The sequence below is a fragment of the Neomonachus schauinslandi genome, chromosome 1 (genome assembly GCF_002201575.2).
Source record: "Neomonachus schauinslandi chromosome 1, ASM220157v2, whole genome shotgun sequence".
Classification (NCBI taxonomy): Eukaryota; Metazoa; Chordata; class Mammalia; order Carnivora; family Phocidae; genus Neomonachus; species Neomonachus schauinslandi.
Window position 1 is genome coordinate 74,906,999 of NC_058403.1, and position 18,956 is coordinate 74,925,954.

The following is an 18,956-nucleotide window of genomic DNA, read 5'->3' on the forward strand; positions in this document are numbered from 1 at the left end:
AGCAAAACTGACTCAAGAGGAAATAGAAAGTCTGAATACATATATAACAAATAAAGAAAATTAAATAATTAAAAAGCTTCCCACAAAGAAAAGCTGAGGCTTGCATGCTTCAAAGGTGAATTCAATCAAATATTAAATAAAAAGTAGTAACAAGCTTTGACAAATTTTTTCAGAAAACAGAGAAAGCACAATTTCCAACTCATTGTATGAGCCAATATTACTCTGATATCAAAACTAGACAATGACCTCATAAAAAAAGAAAAATACAGATAAATAACAATTGTGCACATAGATTCATAAATTGTTTAACATAATCCTAGCAAAACAAATCTAACAATATAAAAAATATTATATAAGAAAATAATACCATTTATAATTGCATCAAAAAGAATAAAAAACCTAGAAATAAATTTAACCAAGGAGGTGAAAGACCTGTATTCTGAAAACTATAAGACATTGATGAAAGAAAGTGAAGATGACACAAACAAATGGAAAGATATATATGTTCATGGATTGGAAGAGTTAATATTAAAATGTCCATACTACCTAGAGCAATCTGCTGGTTCAATATAATCCCTACCATATATTTGAAGACAAGAAAAGGGAAATTTATGGAGAGAGATATCAAATGTTGGAGTGTGTAGAAATGTTCTCTACTCATTGAAAGATGGGTTTGTAGTAGGCAGATGATCCAGTTACCTATTGCTGCAAAACAAACCACACCCAAACAAAATTATTTTTATCATACTTAAGATTCTGTGCATAAGGAATTAGGGCTGGGCTCAGAAAGCATGGTTTGTCTTTGTGTTCCACAGTGTTTAGAGCCTCAGCCAGGAAGATTTGAAAAGCAGGGAGCTGGAATCATCTGGAGACTTCTTCACTCACATGTCACATGCTTGGGCAGAGATGACTCAAATGGCTTCCTCCCTCCATATAGTCTCAGATCTTCTGAATGTGGCTGGCCTCTCTATTATCAGCTGTCCAGGGATGGTGGCCTCAATGTAGTAGGATTTCTAACACTGCAGCTCAGGTCTCCAAGAAGGAATGTTTCAATGAACAAGATGGAAGCTTCATGGCTTTTTTAAATCCACCCTTACTTCGCACCCCTTCCACCTATTTGTCAAGGAAGTCACAAGCCCATCCAGATTTAAGGGGAGGGAACATAGATACCTACCTAAAACCACAACAATTTTAGAGAGAAGAAAATCACAGATTCATGGAAGTGATGGATAATTAGCACCCTCCCCATTTTCTCAGCAAAACACATGACACATTTAATTGTTAAAACATGCATGGGGTCAGGGCGTAGATGAGGATGAGAAAAAGAAGAACTCGTGATTTGATATGAGGGGGAAAGTTCTGGAAAAGCCACTATGATTGAGAAATCAATCAGCAAAATGTGCAAATTCTGAGATTCTTCTGGGACTGAGAAAAATAGTGAAATGAGAAAGAAGTTTAAAATTCAATTTATTAATCAAACTCATGGAGAAAATACCACTAGCAAAGTAAAAATGTAAACAAATTGGAGGAAATACCTAAAAATGGACAGCCATTTTTTAAATATTGAAAGATCTCAAAAGTTAATAATACCAATAGCCCAAGGTAGAAGAACATAGAGTTCTAATAATGAACTAACATCAGATGTAAGCCTGCAGCATTATGTGAAAACTAGGCATAACTTCTTATATGATTATTAGGTTAGATTAGAAAATAAGAATTAAAAAAGGAAGCTCTGTCTCAGGTTTAAGAATTTTTTTGTTAAGTGGTTTTTAGACGATGACTATGAAGCACAAGAGAAATTTGACATCTTTTCATCATGTTTGCTGAGGACATCAGGAACATACTTGAGTTTCAAACAAGCCTTGAGTAGCATGTACTTTGTTATAGGAGATTTTATGTGGGAAAGTTGGACAATATTTCTACTGTGAACAGAATAAGAGAAGAACTTCATAAACTTTATTACGAAAAATATGTTTTGAATAATTTTAATTTATTACACTCACAGAACACATGAATATGCACACTGGTAATTGCTGCATTTGTAAGTTCATAAACTCAGGTTTCCCTTTGAATAGCAGAATACAGAGAAACCATCCGTTCCCAAATGCTGCTCTCTCTTTATCCCAACAGGTGGGCTTCAGGCTTTTCTATACACGTAGTTATTGCTGGACAAATCTTTCTCCCTTTCTCTAAGCCATTTGCCCCTCCCTTGAGCTCCAGTTCTTTATGATGAGATGACTCATTAAGCTTTCTTCCCTGCAGGGAGCTGACACCCAATTAATGAGCTGACACTGTTCTGTGTCCGCTCTCACTAGTGCAATAAGGCTCTGTTTACAAACACAGGCTGTTGTGCCTGTTAGGGAGGGCAGGTTAAAATCCCCCTGCTGGGCCAGTTTGTTCAAAATCATAAGGCTTCTTTAAACAATGTCTTTGTGCCTTAAACATCAGACATACTGCTTTCAGCAGGATGCAAGTCACCCTAATGGCAACACCTTGTTTGGCGGAAAAGGGACCAATGGCCAAAGCTTTTTGATTATAAATATTATAAACAGTAATATTTTATTGCAAAATTGTTCTCAATGCTATATAATGGTAGACAATTGTGTACTTTTAAGATGAAATTTCAGGTTTGAAGACTTTTTTTTTTCCAACTAAAAGTGTGGTTAAATCTGAACTCCATCTGTGTTTTCCTCCCTCCACTTAAAATTCCATCTGCCCTTCTCCATTTGGCAAACTACTATCTAACCTCAGTCCCCACATAAAATATCATCTCTGTGAAATCTTTCTTGAATTCCTCAGGAAGGGGTAACTCTCTAAAGAGTTTCTGCAAGAATTGTTAAATAGTCCTATAGTGGCATATCACAATTAGCTCCCTTTTAATACTTCTTCATTAAAGAAATGGCTAAGATATAGCATAGTGCATGACACATAATATGTGCTTGCTTAGGATTCCAGTACTGTGAATATGGGTTTCCTACAATTGTGCTCTATACCTATTGGTACCACTGTTATTTCATCTTACACCTAAAGAACTCATTGCTTACTAAAATCATTTCTCTTTCTATTTAGTCTGTATTCCATGTCTTTCCCACATGACTAGTTAGTTATCTAGATCAACCATATCAGCACCTGTGTAAAACTAGTAGGCAGGTATAGTGCCAGCCATGAGCCTTCTCCTTCCAGCTAAGTTTGGTATAAAGAACGTAACAGACTTCAACAAATTCTGGGCTATGAATGACAATTGGAACTGACCTCTAGCTATGTATGTCACAATTGTCATGTCTCAATCTCTGAGGTCAGTGTAACTGGATTTGAGAGAGAGAGGGAGAGAAAGTGAGAGAGAAAGAATTCAGAAGTGAGAGTCCAAAAGTGCTAGATGTAGATAAAGCACAGGTCATGCTGAGTCTAACAAACTATCTTAAGGATTTTAGTCTTTATCATCAGGACAATGTGAAAATATTAGATGGTTTTAAACAAAGATAGATAATAAGATGAAATTTACATTCCTAAAATATTGTTTTTGTAGCATTGTGGAGTTTGGATTGGAGGAAGGTCTCAGTGGATATGGGAAGACCCAGTTTGGAATCTACCAGCAGATGAAGATTAGGTAGGTTGGGCAAATTTGATGGTGGTGGTGAGTGGTATGGTTGTGACAGAGGTGAAAAGATGTGATAGGTTTGAGACATATTTAGGAGATTTAAGTACCAGTTGTTGGTGATAGATGTTATATGAGAAATAAGGTGGGGAAGTAAGATTTGTCACGATTTCTAGCTTTCATACTTGGCTGGATGGTGGTGTCACTGACTGAGTGAGAACACACTGGATAAGGTCCATATTTAGGGGATGGGAGCGGGATGCAAGAGCAGGGGTAGGGAGTTGCTGACAGATTCCTGAGTTCACTTTTGCATATGTTGGATTTGAAGTGTTTTGAAGATACCTAATTGGATTAGAAGGCGTGGTAGATTTTTGCATCTAGAACTAAGAAAAAAGTCTACACAGAGATATGTATTTATAGTCCCCTGCCTATAGTTGGTAGCTGAAGGCATGGACATTGATGAAAAAACTTAGGAAAAGGGTACAATGTAAAGATAAAAAGGGCTAGGGTTGAGTTTTGAAAAATCTTAATGTATAATGGTCAGATATGGGGGAACAAAGGATTGGTAACAGAGAGGAGTCGCTCAAGGGGAGAAAAACAACTCTAGCTGTGTTGCATCAAGAAACGAGGGATGAGGGAATTTCAAAGAGAAAGAAAAAGTTACCAAATGCTGCTGAGAGGTCAGTTAAGGTAAGGATTGAAAATTGCCCATTGAATTTAGCAACGTGAACTTATCTGCTACATTAGCAGGAGCTGTTTCTGTGATGGAAGCAAAATCCAGACTGGAGAGAGTTTAAGAATTAGTGCAAGATGAAGAAATAGAAACATTTAACATAAGCAACTTGTTTTGTTTTGTTTTTAATTGTGGTAAAATATATATAAACATAAAACTTACCAATTAAATCATTTTAAGTGGCATTAACTACACATTTTTATACAACCATCACCACCAGCCCTCTCTAGAAGTTTTTTATCTTCCTAAACTGAAACTTAGTATCCACTGAATGCTACCTCCCCATTCCCCTTTCCTCCCAGCAATTTAAAATAAATGAAAACAAAGGGAGGAAATAGGCAAGTGGTAGAAAAGGACAAGGAGTTGGGAGTGCTCCATCACCTTTCTTTTTTCTTTTTCTTCCTTTCTTTCTTTTTTTTTTGACTGAAAGAGACAAATGTTTAAAAGTTCATGAGAAGAATCCATCTGAGGCAATCAATAATGCAAGCTTCCCAAGAAGAAATAATGAAATGAGATCTATTAACAATGGAAATTAAAGCCTTAAATAGAAAAAGGGACCCTTTCTTTATGGAAGCAAGGAAAAGGAAACTAGAGAAGCTACAGATTTAAGTAAATTAATGTTTGGCATCAAGAAAACTGGGAAAGTCCTCTGTGGCTCTTTATATTCTTTTTATGAATTTCAAGGAGGAGATCATGAATGAACTTTGAAGGGGTTGGGAGTTTTTGGAATTTTGAACAAAGTAGAGCTGGTTTGATAAAGTTGCTATAGACCGTAGCAGAATGATTTAATCAGAATAGGAAAGTTGCTGAGTTGACAACAGATATTCCATCACAGAGAACTTCTCACATGTTAGATATATGTTCAAACAGTTCTTTTCTTTTTTTTTAAGATTTTATTTATTTATTTGACAGAGAGAGAGGGAACACAAGCAGGGGGAATGGGAGAGGGAGAAGCAGGCCTCCCAACAAGCAGGGAGCCTACGGGTGGCTCGATCCCAGGACCCTGGGATCATGACCTGAGCTGAAGGCAGACGCTTTAATGACTGAGACACCCATGCACCCCCAAACAGTTCTTTTATACAACATCTATTAAATGAGCTGCATGACACCAGACAATGTACTACTCACAAGTGATCACAAAGTGAACAAGATAGAGCCCATTCCCTCAAGGATTCCATAAAGTCAGATAACAAATAACTGTTATTTATCTACTTTGTACTGCCTCTGAATACTAAGGCCTGGGTCCCTAAGATATTTCTCTGGAGATAGAGATAAATAATATAGGCAGAAAAACAATTTGTCATGGTGTTTCCACTGGCTGAAAAGTAAAAGCCTAAATAGAATTTGGAGGTTAAAATATTACTGCAATAAAAGTAAAGACTAAGCAATTTGTTTTTCTTTTCCAAAATTCTGATATTGACCAAGTCCAAACAGAGATTCCAATGTATTCAACAGTCTCCCAGTGAATGTGGAGTCAGTGCCCCAATTCCCATTTAATGTACTCTCCAGTTTCTACAAATCCTGATTATAAAGAAGGCATAGGAACAGTGAAAGAACTCAAAGCTATAAAATTAGAAACAACAAAATGAATTTAAAATTTGAATAAGAATTGTTTTATTCAATGAAATAGCCATGAATTCAAATTAAATCATAATGTATATTGAGTTCATACTGTAAACTAGGAATTAATCTAAAAACCTTACATGAATGAGCTCAATTCTCAGTACATACTTCTGATACTATTTAGATGCTATTCTTATTCTCATTTCACAAATGAGAGAACTGACATTGAGAAAATCTAAGAAATATTCCTTGGGATTCATAGTTAGTGAGTGGTAGAGGCAGACTTTGACCTGAGAAATCTATTTTAGAGTTTGGATACTTTATACCATCTCTCAGCCACTACTCTATGCTAGATAAATACTGAAAAATATGAGAGCCAGCATATACTTCCTCAAACTGAAAACAGATATATACCTCCCTAAAGGAGATGTTCTGGCCCTGAGAGATTCATCCAATAGTCCTTTGGTCAAGACAACGAGATACCACTCTAGACCTTGTTTCACTCAAGAAATCTTAGGTTGGAAGACAAATGAGAATGAGAGAGTTTTTATGATCCTAGACCTAGTCTCTTTTTTATTGAGAAAGTATGTTGGAAGCAAATGGGGAGAAGGAGGAAGAGAAATCTGGAACTTCTAGATCTTAACTTAAAAAATCTGTAGCCAGATGGTTTATAAGTGTCCAAGTCTTAAATCTTAGTTGGCTGTGAACTATGGCTACCATATTGCTGCCACACTTCAGTCTTATTTGAATATCTTGCTAATTTGAAAAGCCCTCTGTGGCCAAGACTATCAGGAAGTTTGGGTTTGGACACTGATTTGATATAGTGATCTGAGTCACTTGAATCTCTAATGTTCTTTCCACCACTGAATATCTGTAATTTATTAAATGTATTCTTCAGGTTTCAAAATTTAGGCAATTTATTGCTAATTTGTGCTTTTTCAAAAAGATTTATTTAATTATTTGGGAGAGGGAGAGAGTGAGAGAGAGAGCAAGTAGGGGTAGGGGCAGAGGGAAAGAATCTCAAGCAGACTCCCCACTGAGCACAGAGCCGAACGGGGGGCTCCATCTCATGACCCTGAGATCGTGACCTGAGCAGAAATCAAGAGTTGGATGCTTAATTGTCTGAGCCACCCAGGCACCCTTAAATTTGTGCTTTTTAATTTGATTCTGCATGAGTCCATTATGGTCATATTGTGTAGTCAATTTGTGTATAATGGAAACATTGATATACAAGTATTTATTTTTCATATATTCCTTCTGCAAAAATTTATTAAGTGAGACTTAGGACATAGTGTTAATTAGTGAAATATAAAGATATATTAAAGTAATATTAATCATATTACAAAATTATAAATGCATGGCACTCTGTATATTTTATGATATCATCCTTGCAAGAATCTGTAAGGTTATTAACATTGTTATTTTATGCCAAAAGAGACTGAGACTGAAAAGTTAAGCAATTTGACCAAAGTCCTAGAGGTATTTAGAGACAAAGTCAGAATTTGAATCCAGTTTTATCTACATTCAAAGTTCATGTTCTTAATAATTATAAAATATTTTCTATCCTACATGATTGAAGCTGCTTAAGGATATATAGGGAGACACTTAGAGCTGGCATCAAGGAATGCTTTAAATACACTAACAGAGTTCAGAGAAAAAGGAATGACTGCTTCCTTGCCAAAAAGAGAACTATGGATCTGGGTTTTGAAGAACAAGTAGAAGATTTCCAGGCAGGGAAACAAAACCAAAACCAAAAACAAAACAAAGCAAATCACTGCACATGCAAGAACAAAGGAAAGTGTGGTTTTACTTAGAGAGCATGGAGTGTGGATAGAGAATCGCCAAGCCTGTGAATGATGGAAATATAAGCCAAGACTTGAAAAGGAAGTGAGAGCCAGATCATTAAGATTCATGAACACATTACAAAGCAATCAGAGTTTCACTTTTTCTGAGCATAACTATCAAAGCTGTTTAATGGAAACTTCAGGAAATATTAAAAGTGCTTTCTTTGGTTCTTTTTGCTTAACAATGTTTCCACCATATCACATCACACCAACCAGCTTACTTAAATTTGCCAGGCATTGGTATCTCCTCAAGATGCGATTCCTAGTTTTTAATTAGTCTATAATGTAGTTGAAAAGTGACATTACATACACATGCATACACACACACACACACTACTTAAAACTATGTGTGTGTATATATATATAATGTTTAAAATGAAATCATACAGTATATATAATTTTCTATGAAACAAAAAGTGACACTTATATAACATTAATAAGTGAAATATGGTTCTGTATGCTAGGACCCTACAAATGGTACAGAAAATATATGAGCTACATTAATTCAGGTGCAGGAGCAAGCTCTTTGAATAAAATAGGTCATGGAAATATGCAAAGTGGTGAAGAGCATGGGTACTAGAATCAGATCTAAGTTCTAACCCCAATAACTTCAAAATTTGTGTGACCTTGAAGAAATTACTTATCTTTCAGTTTCTTCACAAGTAAGTTAACAATTATAGTAAATACACTGCTTAAAGTGTAATAAATGATCAATAAATATTGGTTAGAAAGATCGGAAATTGTTGATAGTCATTGAAAAAGGAGGAAAATAGGAAATGAGACAGAGGAGAGAGGTATGTCCAAGGCTGTGAGTAACTGGAGTGAGTAGAGAAGTTGAGAAATTCAGATAGAGTTGGGTATGCCAGGATCATAATGGAGGCAGCCTAGGAGCATAATGGAGAAAAAACTGAATCCCCCACTGGACCATTTTAACAATTTTCTACCTCAAGCAAGTAGCCATTCTTCTGAAACTTAGTTTGTTGATCTGTAAAATAGGTTTTATTATTCAGAAGCATTTAGGAGAGTACATAGCATAGGAAAAAATGTATTATTAAAACATGTATTATTAAGACATCTGTCTTACACTGAACACTTGTGTGACAACCTTGTTCATATCTATCACTTGCATGTGTATGATCCATTACTATATTGGAAGATAGACCTGGCTCCAACATTTAGCCATTGGTGAAAATGTCTTGCCACCAAATTAGTGGTAAAGAGCTCTTTCCTACTAGTCAGGTCTACAAATTTTAGAAAAGCATCCTACCAAGATTTAGGATCAAATGAAGGCAGTCAAGTCCCTTTAGGTCTAGAATCACCCAGAGCCACAATGTATATATATATCATACATATTAATTTTTGAAATTCTGCAGGAATGAAGTCTTCTGAACTCTGTTTATTCTGACTTCTTCACACTTATTTGAGCCCTGGGCTATTTTTATCATTAAGTATTTACTAATATTTAATGGAACTATGGAACCCGTGGCCCTACTTTGTTAGAACCACAGGACAGAGCTGCAGCCTTCCTAAAATTTGACTGGGACAGCAGGATCTGCTTCCACATGGCCGTTCACAGAGGCTTCAATACTTCACACAGGCCTCTTCCCGTGGCTGCCTGAGTGTCCCCAAGACACGGCTGTTGGCTTCCTCCATAATGAGTGATCCCAGAGAGATGGCAAGGCAGAAGCCATGATGTTTTTCATGAGGAAGTCTTAAAGTGACCCACGTGATTATGTCTGGCATAATCCATTTGTTTCAAGGAAGTCATTAAGTCTAGTCTTCACTCAAGGACAGAAGCATTGGGCTCCATCTCTTGAAGAAAGGAGTGTCAGAGAAGTTGTGAACATATTTTTAAACTACTGTATTGCCCTTTTGAATGTGAGTGAAGAAACTCAGAAGCCTGCCTGTGTGCTTGGTCACCTCTTTGTTCCTCACTACCACTTTAGGTTTTCACTAGAGAAATCCCAGTCTCTCTCAGAAAGGAGTTTAAAACCATTATTAGCCTAGATAATTCTTAATGCAGAAAATGTTTCAGTTGCAAGTAAATAATGATGTTCCTTGTCTACTTTAACATAAATAATGATTTTTGTGAATTCTGGTAAAATTTTACTGAGAAAGACTTTAATCACTTAGGTATTTTCTGAAGTACAATCAGAGGGTCCTAGTTTTGTTTAGTCTTCAACTGAATAAAAAGTTTTACTAGCCATGAAGTCTTGACATCCTGAGACAATTGATAAACGTAGGAAGTTTGATTTAAGAATGGCTCCTATGCTAATCATTAAAACAACAAAACATGCCCTAAGCAAGATAAGGTTCTCTTATTTATACGTAAAATTACAGTAATAACAACTTGATTTTTTATCATCAGTCTACTGTATATTTCTATCCAATTATTCTAAAAATTTAAATATACATATAGAACTTTTCATGTAAGAAACATGTGACAGACATTCTGGGTTTTGGTCTCAATTGTGTGAACTTGAGCATCACATCACTGTAATCAATCTGGTTCTCTTCTGTAAACATAAAATTAAAAAAAATGTTGTTGAATTAAATGGTCTAAATGCTCTCTTGTGCAAATAGTCTCTGGTCCTAAAATTCCCACTTCTAGTTTAAAGTAAAGCCTGGAAAAATCTTAAAGCTATCGGCAGTTATTTCTAAGGGGACAAATAGAGGATATATGGTGTGCGTGTGTGTGTATGTGTGTTTTAGAGAGATGGAGAGAGAATGGGGTGGGGGGCAGAAGGAGAGGGAGAGAGAGAATCTTAAGCTGGTTCCACACCCAGCATAGAGCCTGATGTGGGGCTCTCAATCTCATGACCCTGACATCATGACCGGAACTGAAATCAAGAGTTGGACACTTAACCAACTGAGCCACCCAGGTACCCCAAGGATATATGTTTTAAATGAATAAAAATACATGAGATAATATTCAGGAAAGCATATTTTTTAATTTGTCTGTTAAAAGCAAAATATATAATCCAAATGTTACACATGATTCCATGGAAAACACACAGGTATTCTTAATATTGATAGAAAGCTTTATCTTTATACAAGCTTCAAATAGATATTTTCTCCATTAAAATAAACTATCTTAATGATTGAAATGGCTTAATGTAAAAGAACAAACAATAAAGCAAACTACTAGGGTGTAGGTGAGTAATAGACATTTATATATATAAGAAAAAGTGAACTGATTTATGCACCCAGGTCTCAAAATAATACATTGCAGGCACTCGGCCCACAGTTCACTGCAAAATAAGCAAACAAAAGTAGATTTAGTAGTAGTTCAACATTAAGGAATTAGGACTCTTTTGGGTATGATCTTATTATTGGTCTGCTCAATAAACTTCCATCAGCTGAAATGAAGGCTCTAGAAAAAAGGATTCTTTTCAGAAGCAAATATATAACACCTGCTGTAGGCAGGGCACCACGATCAAGTGGCGCCAGTCAGCTAATCAGACCAATCACATAGATAGTCTGATGAAAACCCATCCTCTTTTGGCCCTATTACAGGTGTTTTTCAAAAATTAGAAGCTCTACAAAGATAGAGCACTGATCTGTGAGTTCCCAGTGTCACCTCTTAGTGTGGGGCAGGCAGGTATATTATTGGAAGCAAACTTCCCTTCACCTAAGAGACCCTATTGAACGCTTTTGCTCTGTGCGATTTCTTTACCTAATGACCTAAATAAGTTCTGTTTTTAGACTTGATAGATCCTCAACTTTTTTGGATTCCCTGTTTCTGTGAAATATACTCTGAGGTTTCAGGCCACCTAAAGACAGTTAGAACTATATGAGAATAATGCATGTTACTGTCTGTCTCATTTTTAGTGAACATATATTTGTACAAAAATTGTGCCAGGCCTGATGATAAAAACTTTATGTACATTAACTCAATTCATCCTTACACCCACCACCTGTGGTAAATCAGGTAGGACAGGTGCTATTTACAGATGAGGAAACCGTTTAACATAAGGAAGTTAACAATTTTCTCAAGGTCACATTGTTGCTAAGTATTACATCCTTGCCCCAAACTAGCAAACTACAGATCCCATGCTCTATACTGTCACATTTCTTGTCTTTCTTATTCCAAGTTTCCTCTGGTTATATTTTCATCAAGATGTAGAATTTTGGGTATTTAAATTGAATTATAGCTAATTCATAAAAGAAAGTCTGCATAAACCATTCTCAGGAAAACAATAACCATATTCACACACACATACACATATTCACTCACACCCAACACGGTTCATGTGTATTTTGTGTAATGGCAGAGCATAGAAATGAGTCTACTTAGTCATATCGGTAACTCTTCTCCCATCTATGAGTTCACTAATAAACGCTGTAAAGTTGTTAGTGACACTCTAGTAAGGGAGGCTACATAATCACTTTTATATAATCATCTATGCTATTTGAAGTGATCTGTAAAACATCTATATTATCTACACTACCCTGAGCAACTAACATAAGAAAATCAGTAAGGAAAGGACAAAGATTTGAAAATATTTAGCAGATCTTTCAAGAGCAGTGTTTCCTGGTAGCTAAACTAATCCTCCATAGACATTGTGGAAGTTTTTGTTTTTGTTTTTTTTGTATCCAGGAAATTTAGTTTTAGATTAAGTTGAAAAAACTCAGACAACAGATCTAAGAGTCAATGAACAAAAACTGACGATATCCCTATTGGTTATGACTGACTTTGAGTGGAAGTCTTTACGGTACAGAGACTACAACACCCTAAATATATGGGGATAAGTGATGGATACCAAGTACAAGTATGGTATACAAATTTGTGGATGATGGAAAAGATATCTTTCTGGTTACAGCTATGCAGTTGAATACCAAACGTGTGTGATTTTCCAATTTATCTGACAGACATACAATTTAAAGAGTATTTCAATCTCCCCAATAAATTCTCAAGAAATCTTCCTTTTCATACAATTGAAAATCCACTTTATTCTTCATCAGACCCAGTCACAATCTAGTCTACTATGTCTCTTCCCTATCCTTTCTACATCTGCCTTTTTCTCTAGGTAATTCAAATATAAATAGTGTACTTGCATGGCTTTTGCTGAAGGCTCTCCTGCAGCCCTTATTCAAGGCTTCTCCTATGGCAATCAGGCCTTAAGAGAATCACGCCAATAAAAGATGACATCTGTGCCTCAGATCATTGTGAACCCTTTCAGGTAGGCCATGTGTTGTACCTTGACCTAAAATCTCATTTCTCTTCCCACCACTGTGGCCAATTAAATGGGGGCCTTGTAAGGAGCCAGTTGACTGGTCGTGTGCCGACTATCACCACAAGAGCTTAAGGGCCACAAATCTCTGTTATTACCAAGCTGTTGCTGCCAGAAGCATGCTGATTCCTGACAAAAAGAATAGATTAGGATCAATCAAATCTCCCCCAGGCTTGTCAGTGGGACTTTTAACCACACCTTCTACCTCAAACTTTCCCCTTTACCTCCTTCCAAACACCTACGCAGCAGCAAGCTAACAAGGTGTCTGCCAAACCATATGTTCATAATTAGTTAACTTCTTGTCTGTCGCTAGAGGCACCACTGATTCAGCAACAGCCCTCAAGGGTGTTGGGCATCCAATAAGACACCACCAACCAGCAACGGCCCCTCCCCTCAGCGGTAGGAGAAGAGGCATACTTAATTCCAGCTGTGGCATTGTTAAGTGAATTAACTTTATCCTCAATTTAAAAAGCCAGCATGAAATCAAAGGAGACTCCAGAAAAGAAAAATAGAGAAAATGAAAAAAAAAAAAAAATGCTTGTAAAGGTTAACTCAACAAGTCTGATGAATGAAACTCAACTGGTTGGCCCCATTTAGCCAATCACTGCAAAGCAGGTTTCTGGCACCGTTGTCACTTCTGGCATAATTCTTCCTTTTATTTCCCAGTTCTGTGGTTAAGGTCTCTTGTTACACACAGAGGGGACTGATATAATTGTTTATGAGCCAGTGGAACACATTTTTAGTTAGTAGTGAGGTTACCAGGCAATGAGAAATTAATGTTAGAAACAGCAGTGTACGATGCTGGCTAAGAAATCTCATCTCAAGGTAAGAAGTGCTACATGTAAATTATATTTGCAATCTACTCTTTGAGGCTATAAATGTTTGAGTGTGTCATTTTCTTTATGAAAAAGAGTTGGCAAATAACGTTTTTCAAAAAGTTCTAGGGAAATAAGAATTAAGAATATTTTTTCCCATTAAGGAAAAATATCTAATACTTTGATAAAAATGTACATTTATTAAATTTATTTAAATAAGAATCACTAATGAATTATTCTTCTTTCAACAAAATTGTTTATGTAGATACTCCAATAAATTTATCAATATAAGTTTGCTTAAAGGATTAGAAGTTAATACTAAAGGCATATATGATCCTGAAGTTTAATAGCCAAAATTTGACAGTCTCATTTCTTGTTTTGAAGGATTTGGGGAATAAATCTCTAAACTTGAAAAAACTTAAGGGTACTTTTTTTATAACTTAAATTTCATGAACTTTATTTTAATTTATATAAAATAATGTAATTATCTAAATTGGAATAAAATATTAGTTAAGTAAAAATATGTATTCTTAATGTATACACTTAAAATAAAAATTGCTATAAAAATTGAGGGACGAAATGCAATTGGGCAAACAAACAAACAATATTTATGTTTCTACAAACAATACTCATGAGACCAAGATTGTGGATATAAACATACAAGAATATAGAAAAGTTAAATTTAAAAAATAAGACTAGATAATTTCTGTCACAATGAATTATAAAAGAGAAACCAGTTTATTATTTAAGCAATGCTACTCTTAGACTATTGTGATTGTGATGCTGTACTTCATGTTATTAGGAAATCCTTCTGTAAAGTAATCTAAGAATTTTGGACAATGTAAGGGACAGGGGCAGAACAAACCCAAGATCTAGATATCTACCTAGGATAGGTCACTGTTTTTGGTATCAGCTTGAGATCTAATTTCATTGTCAATCACATAATCTTTGCCATTATATTAAATAACCACTGAGGTTGGCAAGGGACTCAGGGGTCTTGAGTAACAGATATTGTCATGATGATATGTGGCTTAAGGTAAATTAAGAAACAACTGATGTGGTTTGGAACCAGGGAATTAGAAAGCATAAGCCAAAGGGAAAATGCAGAAACCACAGATTAGTACAAGTTACGGGCAATTTTCTTAATAAACCCCCTTATGATAATGTCAGACAAGACATTTCAAGCGTCTTCCCTATCCTCTATGGAACAAACAAATTAACAATCACAGCCAAATGTTACCTTTCAAAGACTAGTCACCATCCTAAAAAATATATATTTTTTTACAACTTGTTTGTCTTTAAACAAGCTAACACTTAAAGAACAAGAAAATAATCTGCTAAAAAATGCCCATTGATTAATAAACTCCTTTTTCAGTTTAATCTCTCCAAATTTTCAATTTTGATGTATTTTAAATAAAATAAAGCATGATGTGACTAAAAATGTAATATTGATTCCATAGCCAAAGATATTATTTACAATTCTAAAGTAGGAGGTCTTTATTTTAGCTTTCAATGTGATTGACTTATGATTTAATTTATAATGATTATTGTACTATGGGACATAGAGATATTCAGACTAGAAATGGGAAATAATGTTAGTTAGATTTTAAGAACTGATTTTGAGGAATTTTAACATCTCACAGTCCTGTTACAATAAGAAATAGTGAACCACGGAAGATCAAAAAATGGTGATGTAATGATGAATGAGATGCTTTAATAAAAAACTGGCAGTGGTGAGCAGTGCAGATTGGAGGAAAGCAAAAGGCTGTTGAGATGCTGTGCTCTATATTCGTGACAGGCCCTTGGGCAAGGAGAGCTGAAATAGGACTAGATGGAAAGAGACAAATATGAGATATATTATTAAGGACTGAATCAGATGGCTGCAGCTAATGAAAGGAGAAATTCAAGATGATAATGCCAAATTGGCAAGCTTGGTAGCAAAAACCATGACAGTGGCAAAAGTGATGTGAAGACAAGGATATTGGAAGTCAGTTTTTTGACAGAGGAAATAGTATAGTTTTAGTCAAATTAAACTTGTGGAGTGATATGCACAATGGGAATAAGTATCTGACAGGTCTAGGTTCTGTTCAGCAGAGGGGGAACATTTTAGTCTGAGAGTTACTGATATGATGAGGATTGCTGGACATGTGTGAATGGTGCACTCTTCAAGGGAGGGGATATAAACCAAGAGGAGCAATATGTCATGCCTTAGGTGTTAATTCCCAGGATAGAGGGGCAGAAGGGAAAGAAGTTAGGAATGAGAACATAGGAAGAGAGCTGAAAGGAGTCAGGTAATGGAAACTACTAGAATTAGTGAAATCCAAAAAAGCAAAAAAAAAGGTAAAAACATCTCGTGGAGCATTAAAAAAAATGGCTAAAAGTCCAGTTAAATCCAATTAAACATCATTGGAAGTTTTCAAATTCCATTTCTCAAATAAGAGAGCCAGTGTGGTCAAAAGTATGGAGTCAGTGTTATACAGAGAGGCAAGATTTTATAATGTATTATTTACTAGTTTATAACCATGCTTATTAGGGGAATGGGTCAATAATTCTCCTTTCTTATGCTTTTCTTGTTCTGGTTTGGATATGGCAGTTATACTAGCTTGAAAAGATGAATTGGGGTATCTTTTCTCTTTTTCTCTTCTCTGCAACTATCTGCAATAAACTGAGATTATTAGTTCGTGGAAAATTGGATTAAAAATTCGCCTATAAAACCATCTGAGCCCCAGTATATACGTTAGGCTTTTTAAAAATTATTTATTTATTTATTTGTCAGAGAGAGAGCACAAGCAGGGGGAGCGGCAGGCAGAGCAGGCAGAGGGAGAAGCAGGCTTCCCGCTGAGCAGGGAGCCCGATGCGGGGCTGGATCCCAGGACCCAGGGGTCATGACCCAGGCCGAAGGCAACCACTTAACTGAGTGAGCCACCTAGGCTTCGCCCCCAGTATATATGTTAGAAGGGGATTTTCAACTATGTATTTAGTTTCTTTAAAAGTTATCCAGTATTTTGAGTTATTTTTCTCTCTTGAGTCATTTTATTAATTCATATTTCTAAAAGAGTGATCATTCCAAGTTTCCAAAGATATTTGCATTAATAAATTCATAGTATGTTATGAGTTTAAAAGATTTATTTATTTACTTGAGAGAGAGAGAGAGCATGTGGGGGTAAGGGGCTGAGGGGGGGAGAGAGAGAAAGAGGGAATCTTTTTTTTTTTTAAGATTTTATTTATTTGAGAGAGGGGGAGAAAGGGAAAGCAGGGGGGGGGGGGGGGGGGGGAGGTGCAGAAGGACAAGCAGATTGCCTGCTGTGTGCAGAGCCCTGACCAACCAACTAAGCAGGACTCCATCCAAGGACCCTGAGATCATGACCTGAGTTGAAGTCATCCAGGTGCCCTGGAAAGAGAGAATCTTAAGCAGACTTCCAACTGAGCATGGAACCTGACATGGGGCTCAATCTCAGGACCCTGAGATCATGACCTGAGCAGAAATCAAGAGTTGGAAGCTTAACTGACTGAGCCACTGAGGCACCCCAGTATGGACCTATATATGTCTATTGGATCAGTTTCTTTCAAAAAATTACTATTGAGCTTGTTGATTAACCAAATATTTTTTCAGTTCTTTGTTGTAATTACTCCTTTTCTTTCTTTATAATTCCTTTTCTTCTACTTTTTAAAATTCTGCTTTATTCTGGGTTTTTTTTTTTTTTTAGATTAAAAGGTTAGTTAATGTGTGATTTTTCTTGTTTCCCAGTATTTTCATTTAAGCTTGTGAATCACAATTCTAAATCTTTATTTCACACACATTTTTATGCAAAATTATTTTATTCAGTTCTAAACCTTTTATGATATTTGTTGTGATTTTTTTCTTTAGCTTATTTATTACTTAGACATGTAGACATGGGCTTTACTTTTTTCAGGTGTATTGGCTTTGGTTTATATTCTGATTTCTAATTTTCTTAAAGGGCCAGTAAATTGCTAGAGATTACTCACTAATCTCTGAGTTCAGCAAGGTTAAAGAGTGAGTTCAGCAAGGCTAAAAACTGAATTGTCCAAGATAAAAAAATGACAGAAGCTTGGACCATGGTGGTGGGTGGGAATGGAAATAATTGGAGTCTTGGGAAGTCATTTAGGACTGAGACTTCATGACTGACAGTAGAAGGTGAGGGTGAGGGAGGAGTCAAGTATGAATTCCTTGATAGATTCTGGCTGGAGCGGCAGAATGGTGGTGTTACCCTTTATCAACCTGGAGAAGGTTTAGAAGGATAGCAACAGTTGCATTCAGGTTTGGGCAAGTTGTGCCTGTGCTGCCTCCAAGATAGCAAGTAGGAGATAGCAAGAATGCAATAAATATACAGTCCTTGAGATTCCAAGAATTGCTCAGGCTAAATATATAAATTTTGAAGTCATCAAGATGTAGAAAATCATTGAAACTATGGTGGTGGATCAGTTTGCTCCAGAAAAATTTGTAGACTAAGAGAAGTGATGAGACTGAAAGCTTGAGCAATTCCAGTGGTCTGCTAGAAGAGGAGTTGGCAATAGAGATTCTGAAGTCACAGATAGATTGAAGAGGAAGAGGACTTGTGGTATCCTGGTACACAAGAGAAGGAGGTATTTTGAGAAAAAGAAAATTGTGAGCAAAGAGATGTCATTAACAATAAAGTTAAGATGAATAATTGAAAACTATATTAATGCTTAATATATATTATAGTAAATTGAATTATAAACCTATGATTTTCAAACTGAAGTACCCTTAGTATTATGACTAATATTAATTACGACTAATACTAGTATTATGACTATTACTAACAAGGATTTTAATTTAAGAAAGTCCTATGAATTGTACATATTTTGTTGACAGGATTAAATGGAGTTGTCAGATCATTACATCTAGTAGAAATTCTAATAAGAAAATACCATGTAGTGAGTGTCTACCATGCTTCCACAAGAGTGATAATCGCTTTACACAAAGCAACTTTGAAAAAATTGTCATTTCTAGAGTACAAAATGATTTTAAACAAATGCTTTAATATAGTAAATCTCTCAATTTTGGTTTGCGATTTCTACTTTGCCAAGCACTTTTCATGTTGCTTAATTTGTCACTCTTGTTGAAAGAAAAAAAGAGATCTCATCTTCTCTTCTCTTCTCTTCTCTTCTCTTCTCTTCTCTTCTCTTCTC

At 35.8% G+C, this 18,956-nt stretch overlaps 1 protein-coding gene across 1 annotated transcript in view; it reads left to right on the forward strand.

The window, feature by feature from the left end:
• Positions 1-4,141: 4,141 nt before the first annotated feature.
• Positions 4,142-18,956, forward strand: part of GMNC (geminin coiled-coil domain containing) — a 46,762-nt gene continuing 31,947 nt past the window's right edge. The window contains exon 1 of the mRNA XM_021692641.1: positions 4,142-4,285. Within this exon, the coding sequence (XP_021548316.1) occupies positions 4,142-4,285 (144 nt within the window). The remainder of the gene's footprint in view (positions 4,286-18,956) is intronic.